The sequence below is a fragment of the Otolemur garnettii genome, unplaced genomic scaffold (assembly GCF_000181295.1).
Source record: "Otolemur garnettii isolate 467f Iridium unplaced genomic scaffold, OtoGar3 scaffold00006, whole genome shotgun sequence".
NCBI lineage: Eukaryota > Metazoa > Chordata > Mammalia > Primates > Galagidae > Otolemur > Otolemur garnettii.
In genome coordinates, this window is record NW_003852401.1 from 22,992,884 (window position 1) to 23,007,964 (window position 15,081).

Here is a 15,081-nt window from a genome sequence, read left to right on the forward strand (position 1 = left end):
TGTCTGTAAGGAGACATACAGAAAGAGCATACCACCCAAAACTGGGAGGAAGAAATATATCCCTGAAGGCTGAAGGCCTATAGGCCACAAGGGTATGTACAAGAAGGAATGTGTACAATAGCTAAGAGGAGAAGAGCTAGCAAAGATGGAACTGCATAAACGAAGGAGTAATCACCTTAGCAACATGAAGGAGTTATGTCGGGACTCCTTCATGTTGAGGTGAAGGATTTGTGCGTTTGGCCAGTAAGGGCACTGTAGTGACTCTCATTTGCATTCCAAATGCCTCCCTTGCCTGTTATTCACCCACAAAGAGTTCAGAATGCATTTATTGCCTGACAAAAGCAAAAAGACAAGAAACAGAAAAATGGTTCACCTGGTCCTCAACCAGCCAAACTGCCTAGATTGGTGTGGCAGCACAGTGGGTTGCATGTCGTCTTCCCATTAACACACTTTGTAAAGGCAGTTTTGTCCCTTGCAATTCAAAGTTTGTTTTTAGTATAGTTATGACCTACCAAGGTTTTAGAGAGTCAGAGGGTCAAAAATAAAAATCACCTCTGTGTTAGAGATGAAGTGACAAACACCTGAAACTTAGAGCTCTAATATCAGCAAAAACTTGACCTCACTTGTCTCTGTTATACAAGAAAGGACTTGGGTATTACCAAGAGTTGTCCATATGGCTGTGTGCATCCCAGAGCTGCATTTACCCAGTGAGCACCTCTCTGAGGGGCTCCTTCATGCGTGTCACAGACCCTTTCTCACCAACTGAGAGGGCAGCAAATAAACTCAGGCAATAAATAAAGTTTGTCAGTCTTGATCAATAGACTAATTCAGAAAAGTCATAGTCGAAACACAAATGAAAGCCTTGATCAGCCATTTTTAATCAGCCTGCCTGTAGCATCTGCGTCATCCTCCGGTAGAGTTGTTGTGCTCACCTGGTGTCAGGTGACCACGAGCATCGCTCTTTCTCCTTGGGCTACACCACTTTGTATTCAGAAGTCAAACTGTTATCCTCATTTAGCTTCCCACAAAGGGACCAAAATTTCTTTCTACAAAGACAGCTTCCACAGACGTTCAAAATCAAAGAGGCAGGATCCAACACACACACATATACACACCCTACTTGAGAATTACTGAATATAATAAAAGTTGTTCTGAATCTCAATGCTGTGAACAGTATAGGCAGAAACCCCCCACACTCAAGCCTTAAAAGCAGAGATTACAGTTTTAGGTCTGAGTTTGGAAAGTTTCTGGTACTTCTCAAGGTCAAAATGTGAACCGTGTCTTTACACTTCTTAATGACTGAGAATCCATGACCACAGCCATGCTCCCTCTTCTGTGGCTAACATCAGCGAGGTCATTGGCCTTTCTTTACATAGAGATCATGACTTTACTAATAACTCCTTAAATACAACCCCCTATGTACTCCAGGAGTCACACATACACTTACAAGGAAGTGGATGATACTGTGTATTGGTTACTTTTTTCTTATTGGCCTAGTGATTGTAAATGGCTCTGTAGGAAAAATAAAATAACAACAGCAAAAATAACAACAACAACAACAACAAAAAACATTGCTGAACTGGCTTCCCTATCCTTTTCTAATCTAGCTCTGATTTAAATGTCTACATGGGATGCAAAACTTTTGTGAACATAATATTCAAAACTCTAGTGTATTTCTCAATACTGGAGGAAAATGAAGAGTTTCATCTCCATGGCTATCTTCAACTTACTATTAAAAACCTAAGAAGCCTAGGAGTTGCCCTGATTCCTCCCTTTGCCCAACACTCCCACATCTAATTAATCTGTAGGTTGTTGTAGTGCTACCTACAACATTTCTTTCAAGCCTTGTTTCAGGGTACTCCACTGCTCCGCCCTAGGTCAAGCCACCATCCTCTCCCATCTGAAGCATAACAGCCTCCGACAGGTCTCTTCACTTCAATCTCGCCTACCCACTGTCTTTCACCCTTACTCACCAGCACACACATCACCTTTGCTCCACACCACAGAAGCAGCCCTTTGCCATAGAAATGGATAATCTCTTTCCTGCTCACACTGCCCCTCCAACCACAGTTGGAGTAAAATGCAAACTCTGTTTGTAGTGGACTTGGCCCTCTACAGTCTGCCTTCAGCCAAAGCTACCTACCATTGCTACCTTGTTTAAGCTCCAGGCACACTGGCCTTCTTACTGTTTCTTGAAAATACCACCTAATCTTACTGAAGGGCTTTAGCACTTTTCCAGAACCCTGAAAGCTGTTTTGACCAGACCTTCACTTCACTTGCGTTTTCATTTCTAGCATCCGCTGAAATGTTACCTTGTCAGAAAGAGGCCTTTCTTAACTATCTATAGCCTTCTTTCTCCAGCACCACTTTCCTCCTTAACTCTGCTTTATTCTTCTCCACAGACATACCGCTCTCTGAAATTACAGTATTTGTTTATCAATCTGCTCATATTCCACCACAGGGGCAGCTCCCTGAGCAGAGACTGTATCAAGTTGCCCACTGCCTGTTCATAGCCCTTTCCCCCTCAGTGCTTATAGGAGAACTCGTGGAATTTGTGGAATGAATGAATGCAGATGGAAGGGAGGACTGCTGCTATGATTCCTTGACTATTTCTGGGAAAGGTGACCCTGAGTACGTGTGTGTTTTCTTCCCCTCCACACTCTCCAGGAGGCATAGATGTGAGCGGGCACTCTCCCACCCACACAGCTCGATTCCTGGTTCCAATATTTGTTCGTATCAGATTATACCCCACATATATTTTAATTTTGAAATGCACTGGTTCTTCATTTTGTATTAACTACAAGCATGCATGAAAAAACAGCTCTTAGAATGTCTGTAAAAGGAACTATTTTTTTTTATTTGCCAGGGAAGTCATTTGACCTCTGAATGACAAATCAACCACCTTTATTTTGTCCCTGCATTCCAAACACATCCACCTCATGTTAAGCCCAAGATGATGTTTTCTTAGTCCCCTTGGATTTTCAGTCAGGAAAGTGAGTCATGACAGTAACGAGGAGGGCTTGGGTGAAATTGAGTTTTTGTGTGTTTTTCTTGCAAGCTCTACTTCAGTGCATTAGCACAAAGCAACAATGGAGGTCACACTAAGCCACAGAATTATTCAAATGTGTCAGTGTGTTCTCGTCATTGGCTATTTCTGAAACAGTCCTATGGAGCCAGAATTCTCAGAGTGAAAGCCCACAAATCTTTCTAGCCCAAGTTAAAACATCTGCATATCCCAAAGTTCATCCTCTCTGCCATAGAACAAGCTGTTCAAAGGAAAGCCTGTGCTAACTGTTAACAGTGTGATCTAGAAGTAATCATCGCCTCTTCCCTTTTGAAGGTGGGACAGGTGGCAGACTTAGCTGCTAAGAGACTTTTTGCACATGGAGGCTTGTCTTTTTATCAGTGGTCAGGAGACAACTAAGGTGAGCCAAAACCAAGAGGCAAAGTTCTTGGGATGAGCCTTTTGGGGTTCTTTTTTGAGAAATAGTCTGTGGTAACTTTTCTGTTTAGTTCTAGAACAAGTGTTCTGTTTTAGTCATCCTGAAACTGAGTTGAAGTTCATACCACTTACCACAAGACAGTCAATAAGTTGAGAGGCAAGATGTTCGGGCAAGGAAATTGAATTTTATTCTGAAAGCCAGCAAAGTGAGATGACAGTGGACTAATGTCCCAAAGAATCATCTTAAGATAGTATGGCTTTAGTAAGTATAACTGTAGGCTCTTTTGTATCTTAAGAGTCTTTTGGGGGGGTCATTGCAAGGGGTAATCAAGGACTGGAGACGTGTGGGTGTCATCGAGGATCTGAGGAGTTCATAAAACTTCTATGTTCTTGGTCAGTTAACATTGGGGACAAAGATCCGATGTCTCTAAAAATGTTAAATATAGCATTATTACTTGTGTGTATACCATTCTTATCTCCTTGGGCGTTAATTTTGGAAAAGGGATGGACGGTTGCCACTTTTGTTCTAGCCTATGTGTAGAGCTAAGCAGAGGATTTAATCTAAAGAATATTACCATAGAATTCAGAAGAAATACAGGGTTAAGTTTATGCTAAGCTTCCCTTCCACTGTTATAGTCCGTCTTCTCAGAATAAATGATTGGGCTCATACTGTTGAATACATGTTCTCCCTTGAGAAATAGAAACTATGCAAACATAATATCCAACTGGACATTTGTACTAACTGGGCAAAGGTAACATCTACCTGGGCACCATGTTGGGAGCTGAGCCGGTGGAACCATTGTATGAAATCTCAGTATGTTTAACAAGGTAGTTTCAACAACGATAAGCGACATTTGTTACATACTTACCGGATAAGGTGCTGGAGATATAAAATAGTTGCAAATATTTGAGGGCTTATGCTTATTTCATCTATGAGAGTCAAGAGCCCTTCTCCCAACTGTGAATTTTAAAATATATGCTGCTTCCTTCACTTCTGTAGTCAAATGTTGAGTTTTACCTTAAGAGAAGGTAGAGAAAAATGCCTCTGTTGTTACTTACAATAGTAACCTGACATCCTGCAGGTGGCGGGGGAATGTACACGTTATTACTGACTGAACCACCACCCAGCTAGTTTCTTTTCAAATGTATGGATCATTCTGCCTTTTGACCTCTCCTTTGGCGGTGTCTTCCCAAGGCACCTGACCACACTTGGCAGGAGAACTGCATTTGAAGTTGGATCTCAGAGTTCTTCTGGTGTCTTCAAGAGACTCACATTTGCATTTTTGAAACCATGAAAAAAGTATGAGATAGTCCACTTTTGATGTGCTTCTGCCTCCCTTTCTCCTGTTTGGACAAAGAAAACATTTTTTTTTTCTCATTTCTCATCTGGCATTCTCATTACATTCTCTTCTGAATGTTTTTCTTCCATCTAATGCATTCTAGTATTGCAAAGCAGATTGAACACTCTGTCTAACACCATGCTGAACAAGAGAAAGCGTCTTCCTTTTGCTACAGGACCATGAGTTAATTCCCTTGCTCTGACCTACTGAGAGCAGCCCAAAGAATATCATTGCAGGTTTTTTTCACATCAGTTTTTTATTTTTTTAACATCAGATGTCCAGGACCACTCTGGATACATTTTCTTCTGGTTGGTGCTTTTTAAAAAAGAGGATTTGGCAGTATCAGACTTTTCTTCTCTCTCTCTCTCCTCATCGTGTCAGATTCTGAAATAGACAAACCACTGAGTCACAGCCAATTCTGCAGTTAAGTTATTCCAGAAAACTCCTGTTCTTGGTCCTGCATAATTCATTTCTCAGACATACCCTGGATGTTCTTCCCTCCTCCCCTTTCATTTCCACAGGGGAGAAATATTGCAATGCCCTGGGCTCTATTTCAGCATTTAGCAGAAAAAATATATTCCACTGCCTTGGGCATTGATTACTTTGTTTTCTTGACTTATAACATGCTCCCTATCCCCAAGTGGAGAAACTGTCCTCTGGAACACTCTGTCCTCTCTATTCCCCACAAATACTTACTCACTATGATATATATGAGAGCCTCCTTTAAAAAGCCTTGGTGATCATTTCTCCTACAGCCAACTTCACAGCCCTCATTTTGTCGTGCTCATTGGAGGCTCCGCCAATCATTTCTGAGTCTTGGTCTTGTCCAACCAGATGACTTTTTTGCAGTTAATATTGACCCAGCCTTTTGTGAAAAGACAAAAACACTAAGCTCTTCTAGGGCACAGATTTGACTCTTTGGCTGTTTGGGGACAGAGTCCTCAGAAGGACACACAGCTCTGGGCGGGCTTTGGTCCTGCCCTGATGGACAGTGTTGCAATTACCCACACTTCCCAGCGGCCATTTCTTCATTACTGAAAGCTGGTCTTGATTGTCTCAGAAGCCGAATTCAATTTGCAGTTCCCCCAGTAACGTGCTGTGATTCATTTGGGGACAAATCTGGATTGAACTGAGTCCAAGTGTCTCTTTTGTGAGACAGAAGGGAAGTATAAGTAGATACTATAGTCACCCAGATGAGTCAGCCAGGAATTCATGAAGTGATTCATAAATCGTTATAAAGACCACTAAAGTCTGCTAAAATGAAGCGCTGTCTGGCTATACAAAGTGGGGTATTATCATTGGGGGGTTTTTTAAGATGTTAAATCAGATGTGAAATCCTTAAAACTGTGCTTTTCTTTTTGGGTTTTGAAAAGGATTCCTTTTTTCCCCCCTCTGCAGTGGGCCAACTGCTAAAGCCATTTTTCATTGATTAGTTTTCACAGATGAATTTAAAAACCACCACAGATGATACCCTGCAATTCTTTGGGGAAATAAAAAAAAAAAAATACCTCCCCAAATCCATCGTAGACTAGTTTGTATCCATTATTTCTACTCCCTGGCAGCAAATCAATAATATCTTTTCGTGTGAATATAATGAAACAAGCTGTTCTAATGCATCCTTCCTTCTTTGGGAGGTCTATAGCTGCTGTGGAAGAGAGAGGGAGGAAAAAAACCCTCCCAAACACATACCAACATTTAATCTATTTGATCATGTAAACACATAAATTCCTCCTTTTCAAAGTGTTAACCCCCAAAGCAGTGCTAAAACACACAGTCCCACATTGTTGGCTGGAACCTCTTGCAAACACCACACAAATGAAGAAAAAGTAGGAAATATTTATGACACATGCTTGACTTACAATACATTAGTAAATTCTGTTAAAGGAGTAAATGTATACGTCGACTTACAAATCACTTTGCACTTGCTGACAGGGGACTGAAAGACTAAGGGTGCGTGCCAGCTTGTGCGCGAAGAGTCCAGCTCAGGGTTGAGCAAGTTGGCCAAAGCAAACTGAGCAGCCCTTGCATTGCCAGCTGTAAAAGGTAGGAGGTAGCATGCTGGTAGCCCTTCCAGCACCCCCGGAAAGATGGGAATCTCAGGAGTCCTCTTTGATTCCTCCTCCACCTCCCCACCCCAGCTTGCTTTGCAGCTCCACGGCAGAGGGCTCTCCTAACATACTGGGGTAAAATGGCATCTGGGGAACTCTCTTGCTGACTCTGAGCAAACTGTTTCAGCTTTCTTGACCTCTCTTGTTCTCATCCAAACACAGTGCTGCTTGGGTTGCACCCAGAACATTCTACAATTATATGAGTTTGTGAATTTGAGATACTCCTTTGGGAAACCCAGTACCAAGATAAGAGACCCTTCCACAAGACCAAGAGTAACTACTCCTAGAACTAGACGATTAGCCAGATGAGTACATGCCTGGCTTTATTTGTGCCTTAGTTTCCATAGCTGAATTTGGAAAAAAGAGTCTGAACTCTTTTTTTAAGAATTCTACCAGTGCTCTAATACAGTGCTGGAACCATAGACTTACACAGCTTTCAAGTACTGGGGTACATGTTAATGTCAGGGATACTTAAATGTAGATTCTATTTAGCCCAATCATTTCATAAACATACTGATCACCCAAAAGGATCACACGCTCATTGTCTTAAGCACTGTGACATCCCTGACTTTCCAATTTAAAATTGTAATGCATCCCACCCTTTACTTCCCATGCTCTATTTTTCTCCATAGTATTCATTTCCTCTATCCCACTGCATAGTTTGCTTACTTAAATTTATTCACTTCTGCCTCTCCTCACTAAAATATAAGTCCACCAAAGACAGAAATCTGTCCTCTGTTACTCTGTCCCTCCTACTCAGAACAGTGCCATGTATTTGGTCAGTGCTCAATAAATATTTCTTGAATGAATAAATAAATGTTATCTTCAGTAAGAGTTGAGATTTTGTTTATTTTTTTATTTAGTTAGTTAGTTGAGGCAGGGTCTTACTCTGTCATTCAGACTGGAGAGCAGTGGCAGGATCATAGCTCACTGCAACCTTGAACTCTTTGGCTCAGGCAGTCCTCCTGTCTCAGCCTCCCAAGTAGCTGAGATTACAGGAAGTGCCATTGTAGCCAGCTAATTTTTGAACTTTTTTTTTTGTAGAGACAGGGTATCACTATATTAAGGCAGGCCTCAAACTCCTAGGTTCAAGCAGTCCTCCCACGTTGACCTCCCAAAGTGCTGGGATTACAGATGTGAGCCATCACATCTGTTCAAAGTTATCTTTGTCTTACACTTGAAATTGACACTGGGAGAAATTAGAGCATTTATTCGAGATTACCCAACTAGAAAGGGACACAGGTGAGAATGCCTTCTGGCCTATCTTCTACTTGGCCATCTGCTTTTCCTGCCATTCCCACTTTTTCTGCACGTGAGCCTCCACAGCCTACTGTCTCCACTGGGACCTACTGTTTGGTCCCAGCGGACACAGACAGGCAGACTGTTGATGGAGTAGATTGAGTGCTGCTGACCTGCTTCACTGCAAAGGTGGGAGCTCCATGATAGCAAAGGGTGGGGGCCAGGAAGGCAGAGAAGGAGGAGTTTATAGAAGGGTAGGAGTGAGGACGAGTAAATAACCCCAAATAATCGGACATCCTCTAACATGGATGTGCAGAAACCTTTTATATGTTTCTCTTCCTCCAGAGGATTTTTTTATGGGGTTTTAAAACCTGGTTCTCACCCTTTCTTTTTTTCTTGGCAAACCATTGCTTATGCTAAGGTTATACAAACTCCTCCACCAAATGAGTGGAAATGGTTGACTCAGTTCTCTGGTTTGCTTTTGTGTGATCTGTTTCTGGTAAGTGGTGATTTTTTTTTTTCCAGTCTGTTATTACCTACTTAGAGAGAAATCATCTTTTGTTTCAAAGAAGTATAAAAGGCCAAAGAAGAGCCTAGTAAATGTCCGATGCAATCTCTGAAATGTCAACCGCAGTTCAGCAGCTGGGGGACAGGCTTGGATTTCAGAAGTTCTCTTTTTTGGTTCTTGGACACACTGTAACTCAGCATAAATGACAGTGATGTCATCTTGGCCTGACGTGATTAGGAGATGAGATATTCCATAGGGGAAAAAATAGTAAATAGCTACAATTAATCCTCAGTGTCAATTTTTTTTTATTTATTTTGGCATCAAAAAAATCTTTCAGTTAACCTTCCTTTGAATTTTAAAAAAAATTGCCAAGTAGTGGAAGCAACCCAAATGCCCATCAACCCATGAATGGATTAATACACTGTGGCATATGTATACCATGGAGTACCATTCAGCCATAAGAAGAGGTGGAGACTTCACATCTTTTATGTTTACCTGGATAGAGCTGAAACACATTCTTCTCAGTAAAGTATCTCAAGAATGGTAAAAAAAAAAAAAAAAAAAAAAATCCAGTGTACTCAATACTAATATGAAACTAATATATAAACAATTGCAGGCCCCCACAAACAGTAAACATAAATATAGTCTAGCGAGGGGGAGAGGGAGCGGGAGGAGGGAGGCCAATTGGCCGGATCTCACCTAATGCACACCAGTGAGGGTTTACAGCACACCTGAGTGAAGGGCTCACCAGCTTGAACTTTACCTTGGAAGTGAGAATGATGTAACCCAAAAATTAGTACCCTCATATTAATTTGAAATTAAAAAATATGATAAAGACCCCCCCCAATTTTTTAAATTTCACTTAACTTCTTAGGGCAGAATATTCAGAGCCTGTGCATTTTGATTTGGGTGTCTGTATTGAAGAAATAAGGTTGGAAAGTAGGTATGACACTTAGAGAATGGGATTCGGACTGTCTTCCGCAGTCTGTTTTGCTTGGTGAACTTCTGTTTAAGGATGCATGTTTTCTGCTTGTTTATTGTTTGCTTTTGCATGAAATCGCCTCAAATGACTCAGTTCCTTCACTACTTTTGGCTTTTGAAGTCCCTTTTCTGGCATCTCTCTGGCTATAAGTTGTCAGTAACTGTTTCTGGAAGCTCCCAGGGGCCTTGCCTCTGACAGGAGGCCTCTCTTCCACCTTCACGCCTCTCCTTTCTCTTACCCTGATTTTAATTTCCTTTTTCTGCTCTACTATGAGCTGGTTAACAAGTAACCAAGTTTATAAAATTAAATTTAAATTACTAGATTGTGAAAGATTTTTTCAATAAAGTGACATGCAGTGTTTTTAGGCAGTAACAAAAGTGGTTTTATCCGCTGTATTTGAAAATCAGTCTTATTTATACATTCAGTTTTTATGCTGGACTTTTAAGTGATGAATTCTTCTTTACTTCCTTGCCCCTAGTAATTGTCGGGATAATCAGGATCTCATCTTGTCACATTTCATTCAATACATGTAAAAGTTAAAATTCTTGTACTAATTCTTTCCAAATCAAATCCTACTTTCAGGTGTATATTTATTTCACATAGAATAGTTTAAAATTGTTCTTAATACTTTATGTGGATAATATATTATGTCTCGAAGTTATAGTTATACTATATAATCTCATTTATTTCAGTAACAGGAAAATCCAGTCTGAATTAGCAAAACCTAAAGTCAGCTGAGGGCATAAGACTTAAGTCCTCTGAGATACCAGTGCTAAAACTTGAGTGTGTGCCCAACATATTTTTTTCTTTTCTCAGTGTTGTTATTTTACTGATTCATATTTGGTAGCCAAGAGAGCATGATCAGGGTTTGGAACTTGCGTGAATGAATAGGTAAGAATGATTTGTAATTAGCACATAATTGTATAGAATCATACACACACACACACACACACACACACACATATATATAATCTATGCATCTTTTATTCCCAAATGATAAAATAGAATTGGAGAGTGAATCAAAGGATCTCACTCCTTGCCAAAAATTTAAACCTGAGACACCAGCAATAGTTGTTTAATAGTGACATGGGTTGCCTTGTAATTCAAGTCCTCTCTCCCTCTGTCCCTGGGGATTATTAAGGGCCAAGGGATTCTGGGATTGGGTGGTAATGTGGGTTCCTTCTACCCCTAAAGTCTGTGATCCTACAATTCCTCACCCCTCTCCCACAATTTCAGAGCAACTTGTGAGCCACGTTGAGGACATGCCTTCCAGAAATTGGCCTCCATATGATGAGCCCTGGCATGGGAGTCTTACTAGATGCTCTCAGAGCAGTGCCAGGATTCATTTGCTGTGTTTTCTCTCTCTCAAGGCCATATAGCACATCTTTTCAGGATAATTCAAATTAAGACAATATGTGGAAAACATATATTTACCCAGCACAGGACACTGAATTACTATTCTCTTTCAGCAGAAATGTAAACGATCAATTAAGTAGGCATCTTAACGCAGCTGGTTGGCTTAAGGTCTCCTGAATTCTTTGAGGTTAACAAGTCCAGATCCTCCCTTCTTGGTTCCTATGTCACCTTCCAGCGCAGCCTCACCCCACCTTGCAAGGGAAAAGCGAAAATAACAGAAAATTTTGTTCCTTGCTTTCTTACCACTGCAATCTAATGTAGAAGCGCTGCCTCATTAAATACTCTGTTTCCGAACATTTCCAATTACTTTATAAACTTAGCTGGTTCATTTTCTCTTTTTATCATCTATGGCCCTCCACAAAAGCCCAGCAAAGTGAAGTTATTTATTCCCGTGAAACACACAATGTAAGCAGATGGTGACCTATAGATGTTAGTGCAAAACAAAGCCTGTCTTTCTTCATCGTGTAAGAAACAGCTGATTAAAACTTTTCAGTATCATGGAACTTTGGGGGGAATCAAACAATTCATTGCGTTGCCAGTGTCGTCCCTGCCTCCACCACCGTTATTTTGCTGCTTTGTTTCACTGTGTTGACGGCCTCTCTGCCCCTTTCTCTGCTGTGTTTGTGCCTATCCTCTACTGAACTGGCACATTGAGTATCATTTTGGTGTTCTACGGATATTGCCAAACTTTGTTTGACACTGTTCTCACAAATACACTGTCCTTTAAATGTTAGAAAGCATAAATTGTCTTGTTCAGCTTACTAAGTCAGATCCTGCCAGTTTTATCTTACGATTAGAAGATCAGTGTACAATCATCTCTTTCATAGTCCAGGTTAATGTTACTTGACATATCACCTGATTTAAACACTACTACGTCCACCCTCAGAAACTACCAATAATCTCATTGTGATGAGCGCATGTGACTGTTAAAGCCGTCCTATGTGGCATTCATGTTACACCCTTAGGAGTGTTCTTTGCCAAGCACCGAACCCGCGCAGATCTCTTGGGTTCTGGGTTTCAAACCACACTTGACCTTTGAGGTTTCAGTTAATTTATTCTTGGCAGGAGAAAACGTATTGTTTAAAGAGAACGGGATTAGAGAGGCTCATAATAAAGACTTGTAACAACACTTCTTGGACCTCAGATCTGTCTTACAAAACAAAATGTTTATGAGCTAAGTGTAAATGATTCAGAAACATACGGATCAAATTTCCCCTAAAATGCAAATGGATTTTAAAAATTAGCAGAAAAAAGGGCTTGGCAAAGATGTGCTTTGAATGTCTCCAAACCCTGTGTATTCATAACACAGTTGAAGAATCTTGGCAAATCCAACTCGGGACAAGATTTTCCCTTTGTTGGTCTCTTTTATTTCTTCAATATCTCAACTGAGAAGTCAGTGGTTAGTGAGGGGAGAGAAAAGTCCTGAAGGCTTTTTGTAAAGGGCTGGTTGTCATAGTCTGGATAGCCAGAAAGGGAAGTTGGGACTTGGCTCTGGAGAGTTTGTCTTGGTTCCTGCTGTTTTACGTCCCTTTGTTTCCTTTTGTAATTGTTTTCTCAGGTTTGCACCCTCTGCTCCGTCTCCTCACCACATCAGCCCCCGGAGAGTCCCAGCTCCTTCTTCAATACTGCAGAGGACACAGCCTCCCCAGAACCAGCAGCCTCTGGGTTCTCACATGAAGTCCTACCAGCCAGAAACAAACTCTTCTTTTCAACCAAATGGTATCCATGTCCATGGTGAGTGAAGGGCTGCCAGTCCTGGGAGTTTTGAAATGTTACTTGGTGCTGTTACTTCTGGTCAAGTGTCTTAGTTACCTACTGGTTGTCGGTGTCACATGTTCTGTTCTCCATCAGACTTAGGCTTTTATTACCTTCCTCTAAAATTTCACACTTAATAAGCATGAAGTCCTATAGTATTTTCCTGGCTTTGGCCCTGAGACGGTAGGACTTATGACACCCCAAACGGTCAGCTCAAGGCAACGATCCATTCATTGACCAGTGCTCCATAACCTAGCAACAGCGTTTTGTTCCAAAACAATAAACAGCCCATGTGAAGGGAAAACAGGAGTACTATGCCCAGGCATGCCTCTCATCTGGTAGGTCTTTGTCCTCATCTCCTATGCCCACATCCTCTCCATCCTTCAAGGCCCAGAGGACATGACACCTCCTTTGGGAGGCCTGTCCTGATTCCCCCCTCCCCCGGCTGATTTTACTGCTCCTGTCTCTAAGCTCAGACTACATCTCCCCTGTGTACTCCCTGGTAGTACTTATACTCACCTCAGCACTCCTGGGTCTGGCTCTCATCTAGGCCACAGGTCTGGGCGGCCAGGACTCCTCTGGATACTGCCCTGCCTAGGCCAGTTAATTTCTGGCTGGGGAGATGTATGAGAAAAAACTTAGCTCCACTATTAATGTCTAATTTCTTTTTAAGGTTAAAATTTTTATCATATCTCATCATATCCCATAGGGAACATAACAGAACTCTCCACATGTACTAAAGACACACAGGCACTCATTCAGGAGTCCTCAAACTTTTTAAACAGGGGGCCAGTTCACTGTCCCTCAGACCGTTGGAGGGCCAGACTGCAGGCCCCGGGACAAGTCGGCTGCTAAGCAGGACAGACAGGGGCAGCAAAAACACCTGGCAGGCTGGATAAATGTCCTAGGCGGGCTGCATGTGGCCCGCGGGCTGTAGTTTGAGGACACCTGCAATGGGGGAAGAAAAGGACAGAAGAAAACCAAGAGAAATCACAGTGCTTTTCAAAATGTTCAGATCTTGTGTTTCATGGGTTACATGCATGGAGAACTAAGTCTGCCTTAAATTATTTTCTTGACTTACATCCATTTTGCCAGTTGAGGCATATAATATCTTCATGACCACCCATAGCAGGTTGGATTGCTAAATCATATAGATTCGAACTGTCATAGCCTTTTACTTCCCCGGCGCAGTCAGTCCTTCTGTATAAGCAGAAGAGATGCTTCCTATTTAGGCTTAAGTGTTTCAACTTATGAAAATCATGGCCCTCCTCCATCCACCTCTTGCTAACTCCTAAATTTTACCTGTATGAGTTATTCCTTAAAATTAATGGGTGGTATCCCCAAACAAATCTAAATCACTGAGTGATTCACTGAGTAATTCACTGAGTGTGAATAACTGTTAGTCCTTTTGTAAGGTGCTGGGAAATGAAGCTTGGGTACTGACAGCAGAGTAAAGGCCTGAACAGCAGAGAGAAGCCAGTATAAAAGCTGTAGGAAGCAAACGGCCTTAAGAAGCAGGGCCACTTCCTCTGGCTCAGTGTTCCATCTGTCTCCTCTCCCATGTCCCCCGCGTAGCGGCACAAATCCCTTATTCCCCAACAAAATTTGGACTTGTACCATTCTTCAGGGATATGGTAATTTTTAACCTTCTTCTCAAGCTTCAGGTATGTATTTATTCAACCAAGAACTATTTCTTCAGTGCTCACTCTGCACAGGGCCAGGCATGCGTAAGAAAGACAAACAGAGCCCTCTGCCTTCTCAGGGGGGCCTGCCAGCCCCGTCAAGAAGCCTGTCTGCTAGAAGAGACCCAGGCCCTCAGAGCTGCAAGCCATCCTCGCCCCTCCAGGCAGGAGGCTCACAGCACGAGAGTGGGCTGCGTGCAATGCCAAGAAGGTCACGATTCTGAGACACACATTTTTTACCTTCACATTTTAACATTGCTGAAATCTGGACATATCTCACAGTCAGTGGCATCACATAATTGGCAGTGATTTTTCTTTCTGGTGCGATATTGAATAATGGAGCATCTCACAGTCACCGGTGTCATAGTTCCAATGAAATGCTGTATAACACGCTTTGATTACAACTGTGAAACACATTGTTAAAAATTTAAAAATTAACCTATATGTGGGGGAAGGAAAAAAAAAAACCTTTAAGGAAAGTCTCTAAAATATTGGTGGTTTGGGATCAGAGTGGTCGGATAATGGGTGATTTTGTCTGTTTTCTGCCTTCTACTTTTTGGAATTAGCCCAGTGTGAATGCAAATGTGGTCTCCTCTGAACTGTGTAACT

At 41.7% G+C, this 15,081-nt stretch overlaps 1 protein-coding gene across 1 annotated transcript in view; it reads left to right on the plus strand.

Annotated features, from left to right (window-relative positions):
* Positions 1-15,081, plus strand: part of GLIS3 (GLIS family zinc finger 3) — a 448,158-nt gene that overhangs the window by 409,547 nt on the left and 23,530 nt on the right. Inside the window, exon 9 of the mRNA XM_012813159.2 lies at positions 12,594-12,769. Within this exon, the coding sequence (XP_012668613.1) occupies positions 12,594-12,769 (176 nt within the window). The remainder of the gene's footprint in view (positions 1-12,593; positions 12,770-15,081) is intronic.